Source organism: Miscanthus floridulus, chromosome 6 (assembly GCF_019320115.1).
Source record: "Miscanthus floridulus cultivar M001 chromosome 6, ASM1932011v1, whole genome shotgun sequence".
NCBI classification, from domain to species: Eukaryota; Viridiplantae; Streptophyta; class Magnoliopsida; order Poales; family Poaceae; genus Miscanthus; species Miscanthus floridulus.
The window spans coordinates 107,070,248-107,090,778 of NC_089585.1; the positions used below are offsets into that span (position 1 = coordinate 107,070,248).

Consider the following 20,531-nt stretch of genomic DNA (forward strand, 5'->3'; position numbering starts at 1 on the left):
TATATATATATATATATATATATATATATATATATATATATATATATATATATATATATAACAATAATACTGTAACTGCATTTCAAAAATTAGGAGGCTTAATATGCTCTGGGGCTTGCCTTTCACAAAGTTGCACGGACGGTGATCCGGGCACTCAACGGCGACCTCATCTAGCACTTCTCCTGAGGGCGGCACCTCCTGGACTTCCGGTGTCGGCTGATGCTGCTCGCTCGGTTCCTCAAATTCCAGCAGTGTTACTCCCTCCGATACACCTATTGCATGCCGATGCACAAGATAAATATCATGGATGCATAAGGAATGACATGATGCTCATGATGAATGAATCATAGTAAGTGTTTACGAAAGCATCACTGGACACTCGTTTACCGAGTAAGAATAGCCCTATTCAAATCACTTTAAAACAGATATCTAACTTAACTTGAAGAACAAGATCAACTTACCTAACTTGCATAACCTAATATAAAGATGCTCGTCTTTAGTTAAAGGCCTAACACCTAGGAACATTACCACAACTTAGAAATAGTAAAGGCATACTTTAAACAACAGTTAAAGTTTCATATGCACACGGGTAGTTCCTTAATTCAATCACAACAAGAGTTCTACAAATCCAAATGACTTACATGAGGACATTCTAGAAAGCTTATAAAATTCTCTACAAATCATTTGTAAACATCAAAGCATGATTCTTACGTTAACCAAATCGAATTCCATTAAACCTAGAATCTGTCCAGAAATGACAGGTTTACTAAATTAATTATTTAGCGATGATGCACAAGCATAATTGGACCAAACCAAGTTTACCAACTTGTTACACATACCAGAGGAATATCAAAAAGTATAGTGCCAACCTCTAAATAAATAATTTACACATACCAAGCGACTGACGAGTGGACCCCACGTGACAGAGAGACAGACAGGGGAACGAAGGAAGACGACGGCGCAACTCGTCGCCGGTGACTCCTCTGGCGAGTCCAGTAGTACTACGATGTTCACCTCGTCCGTGCGCATCTAGCGGTGCCCTCAATCGATGCTATTGCTACGGCTACTGGGGGTGGTGACGACCATGGCAGCGCACGGCCACAGCATGGCCGGCTCCGGCGAGACAACTGTGTCCTGGCCCTATCGGTTGACCCTACGAGCATCAGTAGCATCCACAGCACCTAGCGCAAGGCAGAGGAGGGATGGCAAGGGCACGAGGACAGTTGGCCGCGTGGAGCGCCAACTCTGGCGAGGTCAGCCATGGCGGCGGTGGAAGAATTGACGAACACCCGCTTACCAAGACTCGATTGAACGATGGAGGTGGTAGAGGGGATCACGGCGAGGCTCTGGGCGAACTGGGCAACGCGTTTTTGCAAAGACGCATGAGCTAGGCGAGGGCGAAGGCTCGGCCGGCAATGGCAAGTGGCTGTGGCTCGGCGCTGCGCGCAGTGAGGACGAGGGAGAAGCGAATGGAGCAGGCGAGTGCGTCGGGCAGGCGCGCGGGATGCTCAAGTCACGGCCAGCAGCGCCAGGATGCCCGTGGCGCGTGGCAGCGCGAGCAGAGGTCCGGCAACGGGTGGCACACACGCGGCGTCTGTTGTTTGATGGCGGTCAGTCACTGTAGCACCCATTCAGACGAAGGAAACCGACTGACAGCGTGATTTCAACGTGTCGACACGGCTAAACGATTGACCCATTGCAAAAACTATGTACATGAAAAATGTAGGCCTACCATCCATCTACAACTTCATTTCAAGGACCATCATCTAAATCGCTATGGATCAGAAGTTACATCAAGCCAAAGATGGCTCCGACAAACTGAAAATGGATTATGACTTAGCAATTTTTTTAAGTGTGAATTCAGCATGGAATTCTAACTTGTGGGCCATGTTTGAGCATGTTCTAGCCATTTTCATGAGATGATCATAAAACAACTTTTGTTCCTTGATAAATTAGCTACAACTTTGGTAAAGAGTGCACAGCCATGCAAAGTCTCTAAGTTGGTCTTTTGAATCAGTCAAACAGTGGCACTCTAAGGGTCAATTCAAGTCAAACCTCCACTTAAGGGCAATTTTGTCATTTTGATCTACATGAACAATGTCCAAACAATTACCCTAAGTGTAGTTAAGGTGTATTAGACCATGATCAACCACTTTACACAATTGTTATACCAATTTCTAATGATCACATGTGATGAAGCATAAAACAATCAATTCACTCAATTGTTGCAATTCCATGTTTCACACGTTGCATTACTTTTGTTGCAAGCTTAACTTGCCACATTCCTACCATGTTGCCATGTTTCAAGGTATGAGAAACTCATGTTGCATTCACGTGTTGCACTACTACTATTCATAAGCAATCAAGTATGAAACAAACAGAATTTGCGAATGTTGCATATGTATGTTTCAGTGATAATGGCATGGTGACATGGATGATGCATATGTTTATGAGATGACATGCAATTTTGTGGAAGCCAAACACCTAGGGTGTTACAGGCTTCTATCTGCGTTCAGGTCCTACCACACCGTGGGCCTTGGCGTGTCAGTGCCGCGCCGTGAGCTATGGTGCGTCAGTGCCGCACCAAGATCGGTGGCGCGGCAGACCCTGCCACGTCACCGGTCAGCGCCCCGGTCGTCACCACGTCATCCCTCTCGCCGCATCAGCATGCATGACGCGGTACAGGCGTTTCGCCGCGCTAGAGAAATGGGCGCGGACAAAAGTATTAGTTTTGGAAAAATAAAATAAAACAGTGTTAGATTTAAAATTAGTTTAAAAAAAGTGTTAAAAATATAAAAAAATCAGGAGCGACATGCACATGCAGCTTGTGAACGTGTTTAATTTGGTAGCCGATCATCGAGTGTGTTGGATGGGCGCCGCGCGAGCGACTGTTGTTTGGACCGGCCGGACGTGCACGTACACGGTACACGGGACCAAATAAAGCGGCCGGGCTGCTGGTGAGATGGGACATGGCCATGAACACATAGTGCTACAGTACTGAAACACTGCATATAAAGTGTTCATTCAATATACAGGACCGTTCGTTCGAGGAATCTGGAGAAATTTATGAGAGAAAAACACGGTTTCGAATGAAAAAAGAAGTGAATAGGTTTAAAGACACGCAAATGGGCCATATTCCGTTCATGGCTAAGTTAGAACTGTATACACAGATAGTACACATTGCTTACAGTATACATGTACGAGCCGGGCCAGCCCAGCGCCCCAGCCTACCGGTACGTACATCCGTCTCGTTGTAGGTGCGTACCTATCTACGTACCATACAGACATGAAATAAGTGCAATGCTTGCTGGTATACAACCATATACCGACTGGATTAGCTGTGTATGAACCCACGCGCAGTTAAATTTGATCGACCTACTCCTGAATTTATGCAACCAACTGGCGGGCTCTTAGCTTATTAGCTTAAACACCTACATACACCGATATACACACACTACTCCTTTCAGGTGTACCCAGCTAGCTTAGGTATCCAGGAATATGATTACGTCGCCAACCAAATCCAGAAAGATATTCATACTAGTCTTTATACACTACTAGTTGTGCCTCATTGAGATCATTTGAGCATCAGCAAAAGCCCTCTCGATTAATGCAGACGCAAATCAAACTTAGCTCACGCCAGTCTTGCAGAGGCTAGCTAGCTCCTCCTGCAGGGCACGATCAAGTCTAGCTAACTGTGAATCCTACCGGTACCGCGACAGAATCAGAATTGAAGCCGAGCCAATCCGGAACGAAGCTGGTTGCGATCTCCAGCCGATCGACGGAAGGCGATCATAGAACCGCCAGCGACGGATAAAGCTAGTCCAAGTAGTAGCAGTCGTATATTTAGGGCCAGTTTCGTTCGCGAAAAATTTGGCAAAATGCTACTGTAGCGTTTCGTTGTTATTTGGCAATTAGTGTCCAATCATAATCTAATTAGACTTAAAAGATTCGTCTCGTGGATTTCGTCTAAACTATGTAATTAGTTTTATTTTTTATTTATATTTAATGCTTCATGCATGCGTCTAAAGATTCGATGTGATAAGAAATCTTAAAAAATTTAGCGTTTTGGAGAGGAACTAAACAGGGCCTTATGCGAGGAGCTATCACGTCCGGTGGCGCATCCATGCATGCAAGCGTACTACAGGTACACAAGAGCGAAACTGAGCTAGTAGCGTCTCGCATAGTCGCATGTGAGTACAGCTCGGCACCAGCGGAGTGTCCTGGCCCACGGGTGGGTCCCCGACAGGTCACGCCGTCTCGATCTCTATCATACATGGCATCATCAACACCATCATCATTTCCCAATTCGATAATAGTGCATTAGCGCTCGTAATCTCGTCCAACTGTCGTATCGTGGTTGGTATGTATGATCCGTCGCTAAATTAAATCCCCCTTCATTCTCTCCTTAATCTAGTTCGTCTTGGTGCTGTCTCTTGATTAAGCTTTCTTTTTATATATGTGATGATGAGAACGGCGGTTTTATGGTTGCTGCAGGCATTGGCCCTTTAATTTGATCGACGTGGACATACATGTAGTACAGGTTCGGCAAGGTGTGAACACGCGCATACAACATTGGAAACACCTCTGGTCACTGGCAGACTCGCACAGGGTTACACGAAAAAGGGCAATTAGTGCTAGTAGATGTACTTGAAATTGCTGGAGGTTAGTCTACGTTTTGTTTGGTTAAAACATTAAGGTCCAGACAAACCGCGCCGCGCGCGGTCAGTATGGAGGAGTATCTTGAGGCCAAGTGCACGAGCCAAATAGTACGCGAGCACATGCGTGTCCCTACCTACTAGCGTCCAATTTTGTCCACCAAAACAAATTGCCACACCGGCCCAAACCACCAATTTGACGCTTTGCCCCCAAATGCCACACCGATCGGCGCGCAGGCAGGACGACGCACGGACCCAAACCAGGACGCGCGCGGCCGCGGGCCGCGGCTACATATAACCCTGGACGGAGCGCTGGCAACTGCACATTTCATTCGCTGCTAGCGCAAGCGCGGCAGTTGAGCGAGCGAGACGAGCTCGCGATCACCGGCCGCTCGCTCGCCATGGATCCCTGCGCGTTCGTGCGCCTCACCGTGGACCAGCTCCTGCTCAAGCTCCCCGCAGTGCCGCGCCCCAGCTCCGGCGCCGGGGTGCACCCTTCCAACTCGCCCTGCTTCTGCACGCTCACCCTCCAGGACCACCACCCCTCCTCGCTCTCCCGCACCGCGCTGCTGCCGCTCGCGTCCGCCTCCGCCGCCGCCGCCTCGGGCCCCGGCGCGGCCGCGGCGGCGGCGCACGCCGACCCCGTCGTGCTCAGCCTCGACGCCGAAGCCGTGCGGAGGCTCTCGGCGCGCCCCGCCGAGCTGGTGGTGTCCGTGCACGCGGGCCCGACGGGGAGCAGCTGCGGCGTCAGCGCCTCCCGCGCGCTGGGCCGGGTGCGCGTCGCCATCGACGTGGCGCGCGCCGCAGCCGGGGAGACCGTCGTCGCCCGAGACGGCTGGGTTGACGTGGGGAAGCCCACGTTGTCGGCGGCCCCCGCCGTCTCCGCGCGAGCGCAGATCCACATGGTCGTGCGGGCCGAGCCCGACCCGCGGTACGTGTTCCAGTTCGGCGGTGAGCCGGAGTGCGGGCCCGTCGTGTACCAGGTGCCCGGAGGAGCCGCCGGCGGAGGGCAGCAGCGGCAGCCGGTCTTCACCTGCCGGTTCAGCGCAGGCCGGAGGGCAGCCAGGAGCAGGTTGGTATAGCTTCGCGTGCCGTTTACGTGACACATATTTCTCCGTGCCACTTGCAACATCTTCATCAATTTGCTTGCTCATTCAGTTATCCTTTGTCTTCGCGCTGTCAGTATTTTGTTTGATCGTCGTTCATCGTTTGAATCTGATTTCATAGCTACTAAGTGCTTGTGTAGTTCATACTTCATAGTTGCAGACATGCACTGGACCAAGAATGCTAGCTAGACATTAGCGGGCAAGGGTGGAGCATTAACTGTTGGTCCAAATGAACAGATGGATACATCAACCTGTTCGGTTGGCTGGTTCGTATCGTTGCTGGTTCGTAAAGAAGTACTGCTGGCTGGTTTGTGTGAGAGAAAAATACTATTCCGGCTGGAAATTTATGATCGTTTACGACAAGCCATAGCCAAACGAACAGGCTGACAATTAAGTGGCTTAAGAGACTGATAGAGAAATCCAATGGTCAAAAGTTTAAAACTCAAGGATAAACAGATAACTCTAAATTAGCAAAGCTGGACAAACAAAATAAGTTTACAATAATGGAGTTTGGTCATCAGATAGCGGATGGAGATTTATAAATAAGCCAGTGACAGTTAACATGAGCTAATCAAATGAAGTATATATCTACCTGTAACTAGTTTGCATAATTCTATTATGTCCTTTTAAGGCATCCCTCCTTTCTTTTTTTCTATTTTGCTTTTGATTTTTTCTTCACACCTTTCATAATAGGATGCCAGCTCTTAGATACTTTGTTGGTTACCATAGGAGTACTACAAGCATTTTATATATTGGCAATGCCACTTGATAAATGTATATCGCAACCTGCGCTTAATTTATCTATTCGCCATGGAAGCTAGCAGTTCTCGTTGGGATCAAAATGAATTGGTGGACACATCGCTGTCTACAGAATTGTAAAAAAAGAAGTAAAAACAAACCAGATGGATCAACTTCTCAATAGCCCTTCAGTCTGAGCAGTCAAGTTGGTTCTCTAGAGAAACCTTCAGTGTCAGTGCTGCTCAGATCCCCGTATATCCAGTCCAGCTAGCTTAAGGTGCCAGTAGCTTAGACAGAGTACAGACACCAACCGTGCATGTGATGAGCTTACCAACCTAGCTGTATTTTTAAATTTGCTCTGCGAAGCTCACATAGGTGGCTCATACAACCTTCCTTTGGTCATAAACGATCGTGAATTATTTATTGTTGGCCGGCTGGTTTGATGTGAGAAAAAAATATTGTTTTAGCTTATAATCCACGATTTTATATGAGCAAGCGAACAGGCTATCTTCCATATATCACGTCGTCCAACTAAGGAGCACGACACGAGGTCGCATTACCATCGCCATTACCTGCTAATCTTGTCGCATGCACACTTGGCGCCACGCCATGATATCTGTGCGAAACTTTACTGGATTCACCAGTAATGCAACCATGCACCTGCACGTTACGTTCATGTAAACTAATCTCGCATGCGCGCTGCAAATTTTGACCAGATCGCTGACGCCGCAATCGTCCATGACCCGGAGCACCAGCCGCAGGCTGCGGTCCTGGCTGAGCAGCACCCTCCACGGCGAAGGCCGCGACGGCGCGCACTCGCGGCGCGAGCAGCGGAAGGGCTGGACGGTCACCATCCACGACCTGTCGGGGTCCCCCGTGGCGGCGGCGTCGATGGTGACACCGTTCGTGCCGTCCCCGGGCTCCGGCCGCGTCTCGCGCGCCAACCCGGGCTCCTGGCTCATCCTCCAGGCCACGGGCGCGGGGCCGTCCAGCTGGAAGCCCTGGGCGCGGCTCGAGGCCTGGCGCGAGCGCGGCCCCGTCGACGCGCTCGGCTACCGCCTGGAGCTGGTCTTCGACTCGGGACCCCACGAGTGCGCCGTCCCCATCGCCGAGTCGTCCATCAGCACCAAGCGCGGGGGGCAGTTCGTCATCGACCCGGCCACGTTCCCCGAGGCCGCCGCCGGCGCCGCGTGGCCGTTTGCCGGCGGCTTCGTCATGGGCTCCACGGTGGAGGGCGAGGGGCGCGCGAGCCGGCCCACCGTGCAGGTCGGCGTGCAGCACGTGACGTGCATGGGCGACGTCGCGGTGTTCGTAGCGTTGTCCGCTGCCGTCGATCTTTGCATGGACGCCTGCAAGCTCTTCTCGCAGCGGCTCAGGAAGGAGCTGTGCCAGGGCCAGGACGAGTGAGAGACCGACCCGAGCGAGGTGTATTAATGCTCTTGGGTTTGGCTTTTGTGCTGTGAATTGTGTGATTAATCTAGCCGGTTAGCTGTTGCTATGATGTCTTGTGGAGGTGATGACCTTGTGGTTGTGTTTTAGTGTAGGTTGGGTCGGATCACAAGAACAGGACGGGGTTTGTACGTTCATGATTCTTTAGTTGCCTCATTCAATTTATTTGATTCTTTTACACATCTATCATCTTCTTGTTCAATTAGAAAGATACATTCGGCAAGAAACCGCAGGACAGTATCAGTATGCTACCATACAAGGCGAATGCTCTGCTTATGCCTTCACCTCCGGGCTGGTCTTCTTCAGGCCTTCCAAGAACTCGTCGAACGCCATGTATGACGACCCACCTTCCTTGAGAGCGTCTGCGGCCATCTTCTTTGACATCGCGAGCCTCTCCCTAAGCTTCTTCCCTTCATCGGACTCCATCACCAGCCTCACCTTCGCCTCCACTTCGTCTGCCTCCACCAGCTCCTTCTCGTAGCCTTGAACCGCCACTCCAACCTTCATCTCCTCGACCATGTGCACCTTGTTCATCCTCTGCTCCGCGTACAGCGGCCAGCAGATCATCGGCACGCCGGACACGATCCCCTCCAACGCCGAGTTCCACCCGCAATGGGTGATGAACGCGCCGACGGCGTCGTGCCGCAGCACCTCCATCTGCGGCGCCCAGTTCTTCACCACCAAGCCCTTCTCTCTAGTCCGCTCCAAGAAACCATCCGGAAGCAACGCCCCCAGATCCGGCTCGATTGATTTGCTCTGGTGCTCAGGTGGGTTCCGCACGACCCACAAGAACCTGTGCCCAGAACTCTCTAGCCCGCGGGCCATCTCTCTCAACTGCGGCTCCGAGAAGATGCCCATGCTGCCGAAGCTGAGCAACACCACGCTCCGGTTCGGCTGCGTGTCCAGCCACTCAAGGCAAGCGTGCCTCTCCCTGCTTCCGCCCGTGTTCCCGGGCGGTACCAGCGGCCCAATGCAGTAGACAGCAGGCGGAGTTGAGCGGCCGGGCGTGCAAAGCCCACACCTGAGCGCTTTCAGGGCCCGTGCTTCCAGCCAGTCGAAGCTGTTCACGAGAAAGCCTCTCGCTTCAGGCATGCGCGCGCACTGGTGCAGCCGTGCTCTGGCAATGTCGCTCTCCCTGTCCTGCACCGTAGTCACCATGTCCATGGCGCGGATCGGCGGCACCCCGGGGAAGCGCAGCACGGTCTCGGGCATGTCTTTCAACGAGACCGCGGGGAAGTTGTACGGGAGGTGGAGGTTGACAGCGAGGTGGCCGAGCGGGGATGTGAAGAAGAAGTAGGCGGGGATGTCGAGCTCGGCGGCGACGTCGAGAGCGTCGGTGCAGAACATGTCGACCACGACGGCGTCGATGGCCGGGAGCGTGCGCAGGAAGCTCCGGAGCGCGGGGTTGGCGACGCGAAGCACATCGATGGTACGCATGATAGGGTGCGAGTACTTGTCCTTGCCGGTGGGAGGGACTGGGAGGTGACGGAACGTGATGTCCGGGTTGGCGGTGGCGAGGCGGACCATGGCGTCGGGCGAGTCGACGACGGCGATGATGACAGCCACGCCACGGCGCAGGAAGACCTTGCCCAGCTCAACCATGGGGTTCAGATGGCCCACGCCCAGCGAAGGGTAGAGGATCACGGTCTTCATCTGCTTCTCCATGGCCATGGCTGCTTGTGCTTGGCGATCGAGCGAGGGAACTGCACCGAAATTGTAGCGAGACCTTGTCCCCAAAAAGGGAATATATTACATGAGGAAAGAAGACACGCTGGGTTTTTTTTTTCTTTTGATAGCTAGAAGACACGCTGTTAAAATGCGTTGCGAGTGCCGAGAGGCCTGGAAGGCATGCGTCTATATAGCATGGGTGGTTGCTCGCATTGCCCGTGTATCTTTATTGTTGCGGATTGTTAGCAACTGGATCAGAGAGGGGAGGAACAAGGCTTGGGCAGGAAGAAGAACAGGGAGGAAGACGAGTTCTTAGTTTGGAATTCAGAGAAGTGTTTACAGGGCCGATTAATGTAAGGGCCGGGATCCATATGAACTTGCAGTGAATATACATATCATCGTCGGTTATCATTGCCGGATCTACCTACCAACTGGAACTGGACTGCCGGTCGAATCACCACATACCGGTTTTTAGCTTTACCTATCATTGTTGTCTGCCGTTGGATCCATCTGCAACCAATTTACACTATTTTCGTTGTTTCAGGTTATCTCTACCTAATATTCAAGAGCGAAGCGTTTGTTTCATCTACTTTTTTTATTACCAAAATACCCCCTCATTGTTATAATTTTTTTGTCTCTTCCACTGCAGCCTTTCCCTATGCCTTTGTATTTGGTAGGCCGTAAACGATCGTGGATTATTTATTGCTGGTTGGTTTAGTGTGAGAGAAAAATATTGCTCCAGCTTATAATTCACGATCATATACGAGCAAGCGAACATGCTGGTGGCTCCGTAGTCCCCAATTCCACTTCCGTCGTTCAAATCCAGCGAACCATGAGCAGTCCCACAACTTTTCTTTCCAAGAAAAAAATATTTCCGCAACTTTTTATTTTTGAAAAGTTATTAAGTTATACATATAACTTTTATGCATAATATTTTACTGGGTTACTAAGTTATTAAGTATATACTCCATACGTCTAGACCTAAAAAAATCATTTATTTCAATATATCTCTATGTTCCTCCTTTGCATTACCTATACATTACATATTTTATTTCTCCTCAATTCATACGTCTAGACCTAAAAATCATCTATTAGGGTACCGAGGGAGTATATACTCCATACGTCTCTAAATAAATTAATTCCTGAGTTGTCCTAAGTCAAATATTTTTAAATTTAACTAAATTTATAGAAAAGGCACCAAGATATATAGCACCAAATTGATATTATTAGATGCACTATGAAATATATTTTCATAATTTGTTCATTTGATGTTATAAATATTATTGTATTCTTCTATAAATTTGATCAAACTAAAAAATATATTGACTAGACCGTTGTCGGCATGCGCTACGGCCAGTCGGTGTAACACATCGAGTGTTTAAATATTAAAATCTGACATGTCATCATATGCATTGCAAAGCATTTGGCATTTGGTGAAAACTTTGATATGCATTTACTAATACAAGTTTACATTTGAGTTATGAGTGTTGAATTGTATTGTTTGACTCAAGTTCAAAATTTGGTTGGAATTGAATTTTTCAGAAAACCCCGCTTTTCAGCATTTAAATCCTACCCTGAAAATCCATTTCAAAATCTAAGCATATTTTGGGGTTGAGCCTTAAAGCAAAAGTGTAGAGCTTGACTAGTTAAGCAAAGTTTATCTTTGGAGTTTTTCAAGTTGTTTGGAAAAACTAGGAGTAATTTGAAAAGGCGTAATTCGTTAATTTTCCCCTTTTAAATTCAAAAGTTCATTTCAAAAACTAGACCGAATTAGAAGATGGTTATAAAAGCAAAGTTGTAGAACTTTTGATTTTGAACAACTTTTGTTTTTGGAGATTTTTGAGTTGTTATGAAAATTTGGGAGTAATTTGTGAATTTTGGCGAATGGCAAACTTGTAAATACTGTGAACAGTGTTCACCGTCGAAGCTACACCGCCGGCGACCTTCTTCGGCGTTCCAGGCGCGTCGTGGCCGTCCTTGGCATCGCGCTGGCGTGGAAACGGCTCTGTCGTGGCTTCCTTGAGCTTCTGAGTCGCGTTATAAGAACCGAGACGCCGTCGTCGTCGTTTTTCTTCCTTCTCTGTTTTTCCAGTCACCACCGCCGCAGCTCCGTCGAGCTCTCGCCGTCGACCTAGCGCCGTTGCCGTCTCGGCAAAGCATGCTCCAGCTCCACCGTATCCTTGCGCATCCAGCCGACCCACCAATTCAGCTAGTCTTAGTCAGGAACTCCAGTTGCATCGTCTTCTTCCTCGCGGCCGGCAACTCCTCCGCCGAGCACGATTCGCCGCGGCCAGAGCTCCACGGTGCATCTCCGCCCCTGGTTTTGGCTGATTATGTTTCGTCTCGATGCTGTAGTCCTTAATCCATAGCTGGTTGCTCATTTTGACCACTGCAGTCGCTGGTACACCATCACCGACGACGATCAGCTCCGCCGTGCTTGCTCGAAACGTCGACCCACCTCTTCGTTGCTCCTTCGGCTTTGTGCTTTACTCAGTTATGTTCAGGGTAAGCTGCTGGTGCTTCCCCAACCTTTACTTTAACCGCTATCGGCCTGTAGCCACCGGCGTAGCGCTGCCGTGCCACCGCGTCCGCCATGGTCGGCGTAGTGCTCGGTTCGGCCCGCAATTGGTCGCGTTAGTGCCATAGATCGATGCGCTGTAACGTAGTGATCATGTTAGTACTCTTGCCGTCACCGTTCCACTCACCGTCGGCGAGAAATCGCTGGTCAGCGCCGTCGCCGTCGTGGTCAGCGCGCGAGGTTAGGGATGACAGGTGGGGTCGGGTTGTCAGTGACTCAGCGTTCAAATGGATTTTTCTATTTTCAGATTTGAATGAATAGTGTCTGTTTTTGTTATTTTTGTGTAGATTTATTTAGAGCTCCAAAAATTATGAAAATTTTTGTGTGACCTCTCTGTGATGTATAGTATTTAAGAAAAATATGAAATAATGTTTTTCAGTATTTTTAAATGTGATAAAAATTGCTCAATTTATTAACAAATGGATTTCCATGATTTTTCTAGGCTTATTTACTTGTCCAAAAATTATGAAATTTGTTTTGCCACTTACTTATCATGTAATGAACATTTACAAAAATTTTGAGCTCAATTAGAATAAGTTGATTTATTTCATAATTTTGAATTAAATAATTAATTAATAAAAGCAAATAGTAACCTTTAATGATTTAGGTTTTGTTTGAAATTTTGGATTGAGTGATGACCTTGGGTCATTAGTTAATGATGATCCTTGGCAATTGATGTATGTGTTATGAAACAGACTTTTGTTTGTTTGACTTGTAACTGTACCGCGAAGGAAAGTTGTATTCAAATTGTTAATTTTTGCATCCATCATCGAGCATCATGTTTCGTATTCCGCATCATGTTAAACATGGCATTGTTATTACATGTAGTGAACGAAGGTGAACACATGGTAGTTAATCAAGTTGTTGAGGAGGTTACTCCGTCTATTGAGGTCGGATCGAATACTTGTGAAACGTCGCAGGAGCCGGACTTTTTCGTCAACGAAGGCAAGCCCCGGATGCATACAACCCTACCTTGTGTTTTACAAATTAATTTTGCTTTTATTTTCCGTTACTGCATTAAGTGATTAGGAGTTAAGTAAGAGCCTAATTGGTGCATTACCACCCTTGTTATTCCATATTTACCATATTATCAGTTTTAAATTCGTATATGCTTAGTTTTGCTTAGCTATGCGTAGAACGATGAAAGCCGGGTGACTACCTGCCACCTGCAAGTTTTAAATAGGACATTGGTTAATTATGTTAGCATGTGATATGGGAATGTGGAGAAATAAATCTAGACCGGGCGGACTCGGTGTGTGTGAGCCACAAGACATGGAGGTCTTGTGAGCGGGGTCTTTCCGCCTGTGTCGATTAAGGCACGCCCGTTGTTGAATTGCATGAGGTGAGAATTTGTAGTACTAACCACATACTCCGATAAGCCTAAACTTGGTAATTCTATTACGAGAATGGCTACTCATGCACTGGGAGTGGAGAGATGGCGGGAATAGCGTGTACCCATGTGGTCATGGGCTAGAATGGTGGAGTACTGTATTCTCGGGTGGCGCAGACCCGTTCTTGTTTTAGAGGATCTGAGGGTAGGTTGGTATATGTAGGTCAGGGACCTGCATATGTCGTGTGGTCTAGAATTCCTAGCTGGGTTTTATAATCGGTTCGAATCGTCGTTGCTCCTCGGTTATGGAGACTCAACTCACTGTTCATCATCGTAGTATTAATAACTGGAACTTGAATAAGGCTTGTGAAGGTATTGGATATGAAGTTTCATGATCTCAGTGCGGATCGTGTCAGCTTTGTATATAATTTTTAAGAAGTTTTCTTTATAAAGAATGTTGTTAAAAGAGCTTTTATGCAAAAGAACTTTGATTATTGCTAAAGCCATACCTTGAATCCCTGAGCCTGCATTCCTGAGTCTTCTCAGTGTTATTTCGGTTAAGTCTTATTGAGTACTTTTGTACTCAGGGTTCGTTGACCCTTGTTGCAGGTGAGCCTCATGAGCAGATCTGTTTTGGATCGTGCTGCATGACTATCGTTCGTTCTGACGATGAGAAGTAAATGTGTGATCCTTGGGCGGGATGTTTATTTTGTGTGTTATGTATATGTTAATTATGCCACTCCACTACTACTATGGTTTGTAATAATTATCGAACTTAGTTTGTAAGGTTTGAAACAACTGGTTTGTAAACTATGTTATCGTAAGACTTCCGCTGTTTTTACTCTGGTTTTGATATTTGAATAAATGTTGTAATACTGCAATGACTCTGTAACGTGATCCTGCTCAGAAATCGTGGATGATTCGGGGTTCCCCGAGGACACCCGACAGTCTTTTTAAGTTATTAGAAACATATGCATAAATGTCAAAGGTCATCGGACAGTGACAGGTGCATGTGGGCCCTATAACTTAGGAGGTTCTGCCACAGAATGGTATCAGAGCGATCGTTACAAGGTTTTTGTTGTATTGTTTTACAAAAACTTCAAAATGATTTGGGATAACTAAATTTAACTTGATAATTTGGTCCAAATTGCTTCTGACTTATCTTATTTCTTTCTCACCATTCCGTATTTGATTAAAAAGGTTTTGTGTGGTGGAGTAGTAATATTACTATGCCCTATATAAAAATAAATGTTGTTTATGTGCATTATAAACTTTGATGGTTTTGTTCGTAAGAACGATTCATGCATCATGAATAATTCACTCGTTACTTCCTTCACCTCTTAGTCTGGAGTTGAGTAGTGAGTCTGGTTTGAGGAATGTAATCCATCTTAGCTACTTTTTGGATTTTGATCAAATGGTCTTACTTGGATTAAATTGGTTTCCTACAGTATGGCTCGTGCCAAGATGACGCCCCGTAAGTCCACTGGACCCAAAGGAGTTCCTCGTCACCAACTTGCCCCTAGAAATGATGGTGCTAGTAGTAGCAGTACTAGGCCTGATCCTCAGGCAGAGATATTGAGGGTTTCTATAGAGTTAGCACAATCTACTAGAGATAGGGCTTTGGATGTTATACAAATAGGAGAATTACAGGGTCAATTGAGGCATCTCACCACCGCGCATAGGAACTGCGAACGTATGTTGGTTTGTATGGTGGAGGGAAGAAATGAAGCTTGGCAGAGGGAAAATGTAGCTAGAGCTAGAACTCATGAGTTAGAATTCTATGTAGAAGATTTAGAAGAACATAATACCTATCTACATGAGGAAGTTCATAGGCTTAGCAATCTACTAAATCCTAATCATGAGCCTAAAGCTGATGCCATGGACCCCGGTGTCATCCTTGCCGATGATGATGAACCAGGAGAGGAAGAGGAAGAAGATCCTGAAGAATTAGTAATGATCGATGAAAGTGATGATGAAGGCGGTAATAATTCCGGAATGGATACCGAGCCTGAAGTTTGAAGAAATTGAGGAAAGGAGTAGAGTTGTATAATAGAAGCTCTAGTTAAGTTATGTAGTTTTGTTGTCGTACTCATGGGTTTGTTTGTACATTAGTAAACTCTATGTAATGTGTCTAGAGTAAGCTTTGGTACAATTCAATAAAGACATGTGAATAAAGTTTGGTTTGTTATGAGCAGATGCGTCGTACGCGGGGTTCGTTTATTCTAGGAACTTCACAAGATGAGGACGGTATTCCAGATCCGCCACCAGTTCCAACAAATTTAGCTGATGCTATAACCACACTTGTCAATGTGATGGCTGAAAATTCTCGTTTGCTTCATGAGATGGCCCAGAGTAATCAGAATCAGATGTATGGAAACCATGGACGCCACCATAACAGACAGGAGGCTACATATGTTGATTTCACACACACAAGACCCCTGGTGTTCACCAAGGCAGATGAACCATTGGAGGCTGATGACTGGCTTCAAACCATGGAGCAGAAATTTGACCTTATTCTATGCACGGAGTATCAGAATCCTGCATTTGCCGCTCAGCAACTTAGAGGTGCAGCAAGTGCTTGGTGGGCAAACTTAGTGGCTATGCAACCAGCTGGCATTCCAATAACTTAGGTTGAGTTCCGTACTGCCTTCAGAGCCCATTATATCCCTGAAGGAGTGATGGCTATGAAGCTAGATGAATTCCTTGCTTTAAAACAAGGAGATCAAATCGTGATGCAGTATGTGGGAAGATTTAATCATCTGTCCCAATATGCATCTGAACATGTCAATACTGATGCCAAGAAGAAGAGATGGTTTATGAGGGGTTTGAATACCAAGCTGCAAACAATGATGACCACTTGCACCAATGTCACTTATCATGAGGCAGTAAATATTGCAATTGCTTCAGAGTCAAAGTATCGGCAGCATAAGGAGCTTAAAAAGAAAAAGAGTATGCCGTCTGGATCTTTTGGGGGAAATCAGAAGAGGCAGAGGGTGATTTATCATCCAGTACATCATAATCATCCTCCTTATCATCCACCGCAGTTCCAAGCTGGGCAGCAGTCAAATGTTCGTCCTGCTATAACCTATCCGAATTCACAGTCAACCAATGCTCCTGGTGGCAATGCTCCAACATCCCAGGGTTACAACTATCCGTGCTACAATTGTGGAAGGACTGGTCATTTCTCCAGGGAATGTCCATATCCTAGGCAGGCTAATCAAAATTATTAGAAGGCCCCTGCCAATCAACAACAGGGTCAGGCACCAAACAAGAACCCCAATCAAAATGCTCAGAAGGGCAAAGATGAGAGGAAGACAGGACGGGTGTTCTATATTCAAGCTGGAGAAATTCCGAAAGGGGAGCCAGTGATGATGGGTATGTTTCCTGTTGCCAATCACCCTGCAGTTATACTTTTCGATTCTAGCGCATCGCATTCATTCATCAATAGAACATTTGTCGTGAAGCATGAAATTTCAATTGGGGCAACAAAGGAAAGTTTCTTTATACAGTCGCCCGGGGGACGTCTATGTACTAAGGAAATGGTATACCAGGTACCTGTAAACCTGGGTGGACATATTTTTCCCACTACCATGATTATCCTTAAGGATCAGGATATAGATGTAATTTTGGGAATGAATTGGATGTATCAGCATAAGGCTGTTATAGATGCTTTGAATAGGACCTTAAGGGTGAGTTTGCTTGATAGTAATTCTCAACTTCTCATCCAACTTCCAACTCTAAGAAGATCAGTGGGCAAGATTTGTGCAACTGCTGTCAAAGAGATTAGAGATATTCTGATAGTGTGTGAATTTCCGGATGTGTTTCCTGAAGATTTACCCGGTCTACCACCTGATAGGGATGTACAGTTCAATATAGAGTTACAACCTGGAACAACTCCGATTTCTCGGAGAGCTTATAGGATGCCACCTAAGGAATTGGCCGAGTTGAAGACTCAGTTAAAAGAATTGATTGAGAAAGGGTTTATCCAACCTAGTTCCTCACCTTGGGGATGTCCGGCAATTTTTGTAAAAAAGAAAGACGAGACCCTGAGATTATGTGTTGATTATCGTCCATTGAATGAAGTGACCATCAAGAATAAGTATCCATTACCTCGGATATATTTGCTTTTTGATCAATTGGCCGGAGCCAAAGTTTTCTCCAAAATAGATTTGAGATCAGGATATCACCAAATCAAGATAAAGCCTGAAGATATTCCCAAAACGGCATTTACCACAAGATATGAATTATATGAATACTTGGTAATGTCTTTTGGTTTGACAAATGCTCCAGCTCATTTCATGTATCTGATGAACTCAGTATTCATGCCTGAGCTAGACAAGTTTGTAGTGGTGTTTATTGATGACATTCTAGTATATTCCAAGAATAAGAAAAAACATGCGAAACATCTCAGAATTGTTCTGACCCGTTTGAGAGAACATCAACTATATGCCAAGTTTAGCAAGTGTGATTTTTGGCTTAAGGAAGTGCAATTTCTTGGACATGTCTTGTCAGCCGAAGGAGTTGCAGTTGATCCCGGTAAAGTAAGTGATGTGCTTGATTGGAAACCGCCAACCACAGTTCATCAAGTTCGGAGTTTTCTGGGATTGGCGGGGTATTACCGTCGGTTTATTCTAGAATTATCTAAAGTATCAAAACCTATAACTGAATTGTTGAAGAACCAAGTCAAGTTTGTCTGGTCATTAGATTGTGAGGAGGCTTTCTAGACTTTGAAGAGACTGTTGACTACTACACCAGTGTTAGCCCAACCTGATATCGAGAAGCCGTTTGATGTTTATTGTGATGCTTCAGGTATTGGTATTGGATGTGTGTTGATGCAAGAAGGCCGAGTCATTGCTTATGCATCCCGGCAACTTAAGCAACATGAAGAACACTATCCGACTCATGACTTGGAGTTAGTAGCTGTGGTTCATGCTCTGAAGATTTGGCAGCATTACCTGCTTGGTAATACGTGCCATATGTATACAGACCACAAAAGCTTAAAGTATATCTTCACTCAGTCAGAGTTGAACATGCGACAAAGAAGATGGTTAGAACTGATTAAGGATTATGATTTGGAAGTACATTATCACCCTGGTAAAGCAAATGTAGTTACAGATGCCCTCAGTCATAAAAGTTATTGCAATTGTCTGACAGTGAGAGCAATGGGTTTGAATTTATGTCAAGAAATGGAAAAGTTGAATGTAGAAGTAATTCAACAAGGAAGTTTGACCAACATAATTGTTGAAGCCACTATTCGAGATCAAGTTATTACTGCTCAGAAGGAAAACAAGGGTATAGCCCATATCAAGGAAAGAGTCAAGAATGGAAAAGCGGAATGCTTTAGCATAGATGATGAAGATGTGTTGTGGTTCAAGGATCGCCTGGTGGTACCAAAAGTTCCTGAGTTGCGGCAGTCAATTCTAGATGAGGCACTTGCTACTAGGTTATCTATCCATCCGGGAAGCAACAAGATGTACCATGACTTGAAGGAAAGATTCTGGTGGACAAAAATGAAAATAGAGATTGCTAGATTTATAGCAAAGTGTGATATTTGTCAAAAGGTGAAAGCTACACATTTGAGGTCTGCTGGTGAATTACAACCATTACCTATTCCATCTTGGAAGTGGGAGGACATAAGTATGGACTTTATTGTTGGTCTACCCAGGACATCAAAGGGATTTGACTCAGTATGGGTTATTGTAGATCGACTCACTAAGTCAGCGCATTTTCTTCCAGTCAAGACAATATATCCCACGATCCAATATGCCAAGATGTACTTAGCAAGAATCATGAGTTTGCATGGGGTACCAAAAACCATAGTGTCAAATAGGGGTACACAGTTTGTCTCCAATTTTTGGAAACAATTGCATTCTTCATTAGGTACCAAACTTCTGTATAGTACAGCTTATCATCCATAGACTGATGGACAGACTGAAAGAGTTAATCAAGTACTTGAAGATATGTTAAGGTGTTGTGTCCTTAACTATTCCAATAAGTGGGATGAATGCTTACCTTTGGCCGAGTTCTCATACAACAATACTTATCAGGAAAGCATTAGAATGGCTCCATTTGAAGCACTCTATGGTCGTAGATGCAGAACATCGTTGAGTTGGTCTGAGCCTGGAGAGAGAAGATTCTTTGGAGTTGACCTTGTGAAAGAAATAGAAGACAAGGTTAGGCAAATACAGAGTAATTTGAAGATAGCTCAATCCTGACAAAAGAGTTATGCGGATAGAAGACAGAGACCATTGGTATTTAACAAAGGAGATTTTGTATATCTGAAAGTATCACCAATGAAGGGAGTTACCCGTTTTGGTGTTAAAGGAAAGTTGGCACCCCGATATATTGGACCATATCAAATTTTGGAGAGGTATGGAAAAGTGGCATATTGCTTGAAGTTACCTGAACATCTCGCAGCTGTACATGATGTGTTCCATGTTTCTCAATTGAAGAAGTGTCTCCGAGTGCCTGAACAGAATGTTGAAGTTGAAGGAGTGGAACTAGAACCGGATTTAACTTATTCCGAATAACCTATCCGAGTGTTAGATCAGAAAGATCGTGTTACTCGAAGACGAACAATCAAGTTTTATAAAATACAATGGAATCAACATTCAGAAGAGGAAGCTACTTGGGAATCAGAAGATTACTTGTTAGAAAAGTTTCCTGAATTTTTAGCGTCAATATAGAATAGAGTAATGTTAGTTGAGCTCGGTTGCTGCAAATTGTGTTTTGTAAAGGAACCTAAGTTGTTTTATGGACAGATTTTGTATGTGTTCTCGCGACACATTTCCTTTTCCATTACTTACCCTATGGCTTTGAATCTCGGGGCGAGATTTCTTTTAGGGGGAAGGATTGTAACACCTCGGGTGTTTAAATATTAAAATCTGACATGTCATCATATGCATTGCAAAGCATTTGGCATTTGGTGAAAACTTTGATATGCATTTACTAAAACAAGTTTACATTTGTGTTATGAGTGTTGAATTGTATTGTTTGACTCAAGTTCA

The 20,531-nt window shown here is 45.8% G+C and overlaps 2 protein-coding genes across 2 annotated transcripts; one reads left to right on the plus strand and one right to left on the minus strand.

The window, feature by feature from the left end:
• The first annotated feature begins 4,999 nt into the window (after positions 1–4,999).
• LOC136456517 (uncharacterized) lies at positions 5,000–8,126 on the plus strand. Its single transcript, XM_066456420.1, has 2 exons — positions 5,000–5,727; positions 7,216–8,126. Exons 1-2 carry the CDS (start codon positions 5,057–5,059, stop codon positions 7,904–7,906), a joined length of 1,362 nt encoding a protein of 453 aa, XP_066312517.1. The 5' UTR covers positions 5,000–5,056; the 3' UTR covers positions 7,907–8,126.
• A 95-nt stretch (positions 8,127–8,221) lies between these two features.
• On the minus strand, positions 8,222–9,619 carry LOC136456515 (anthocyanidin 5,3-O-glucosyltransferase-like). Its single transcript, XM_066456419.1, has one exon. The coding sequence runs from the start codon at positions 9,617–9,619 to the stop codon at positions 8,222–8,224; it is 1,398 nt and encodes a 465-aa protein (XP_066312516.1).
• Between the last annotated feature and the right edge of the window lie 10,912 nt (positions 9,620–20,531).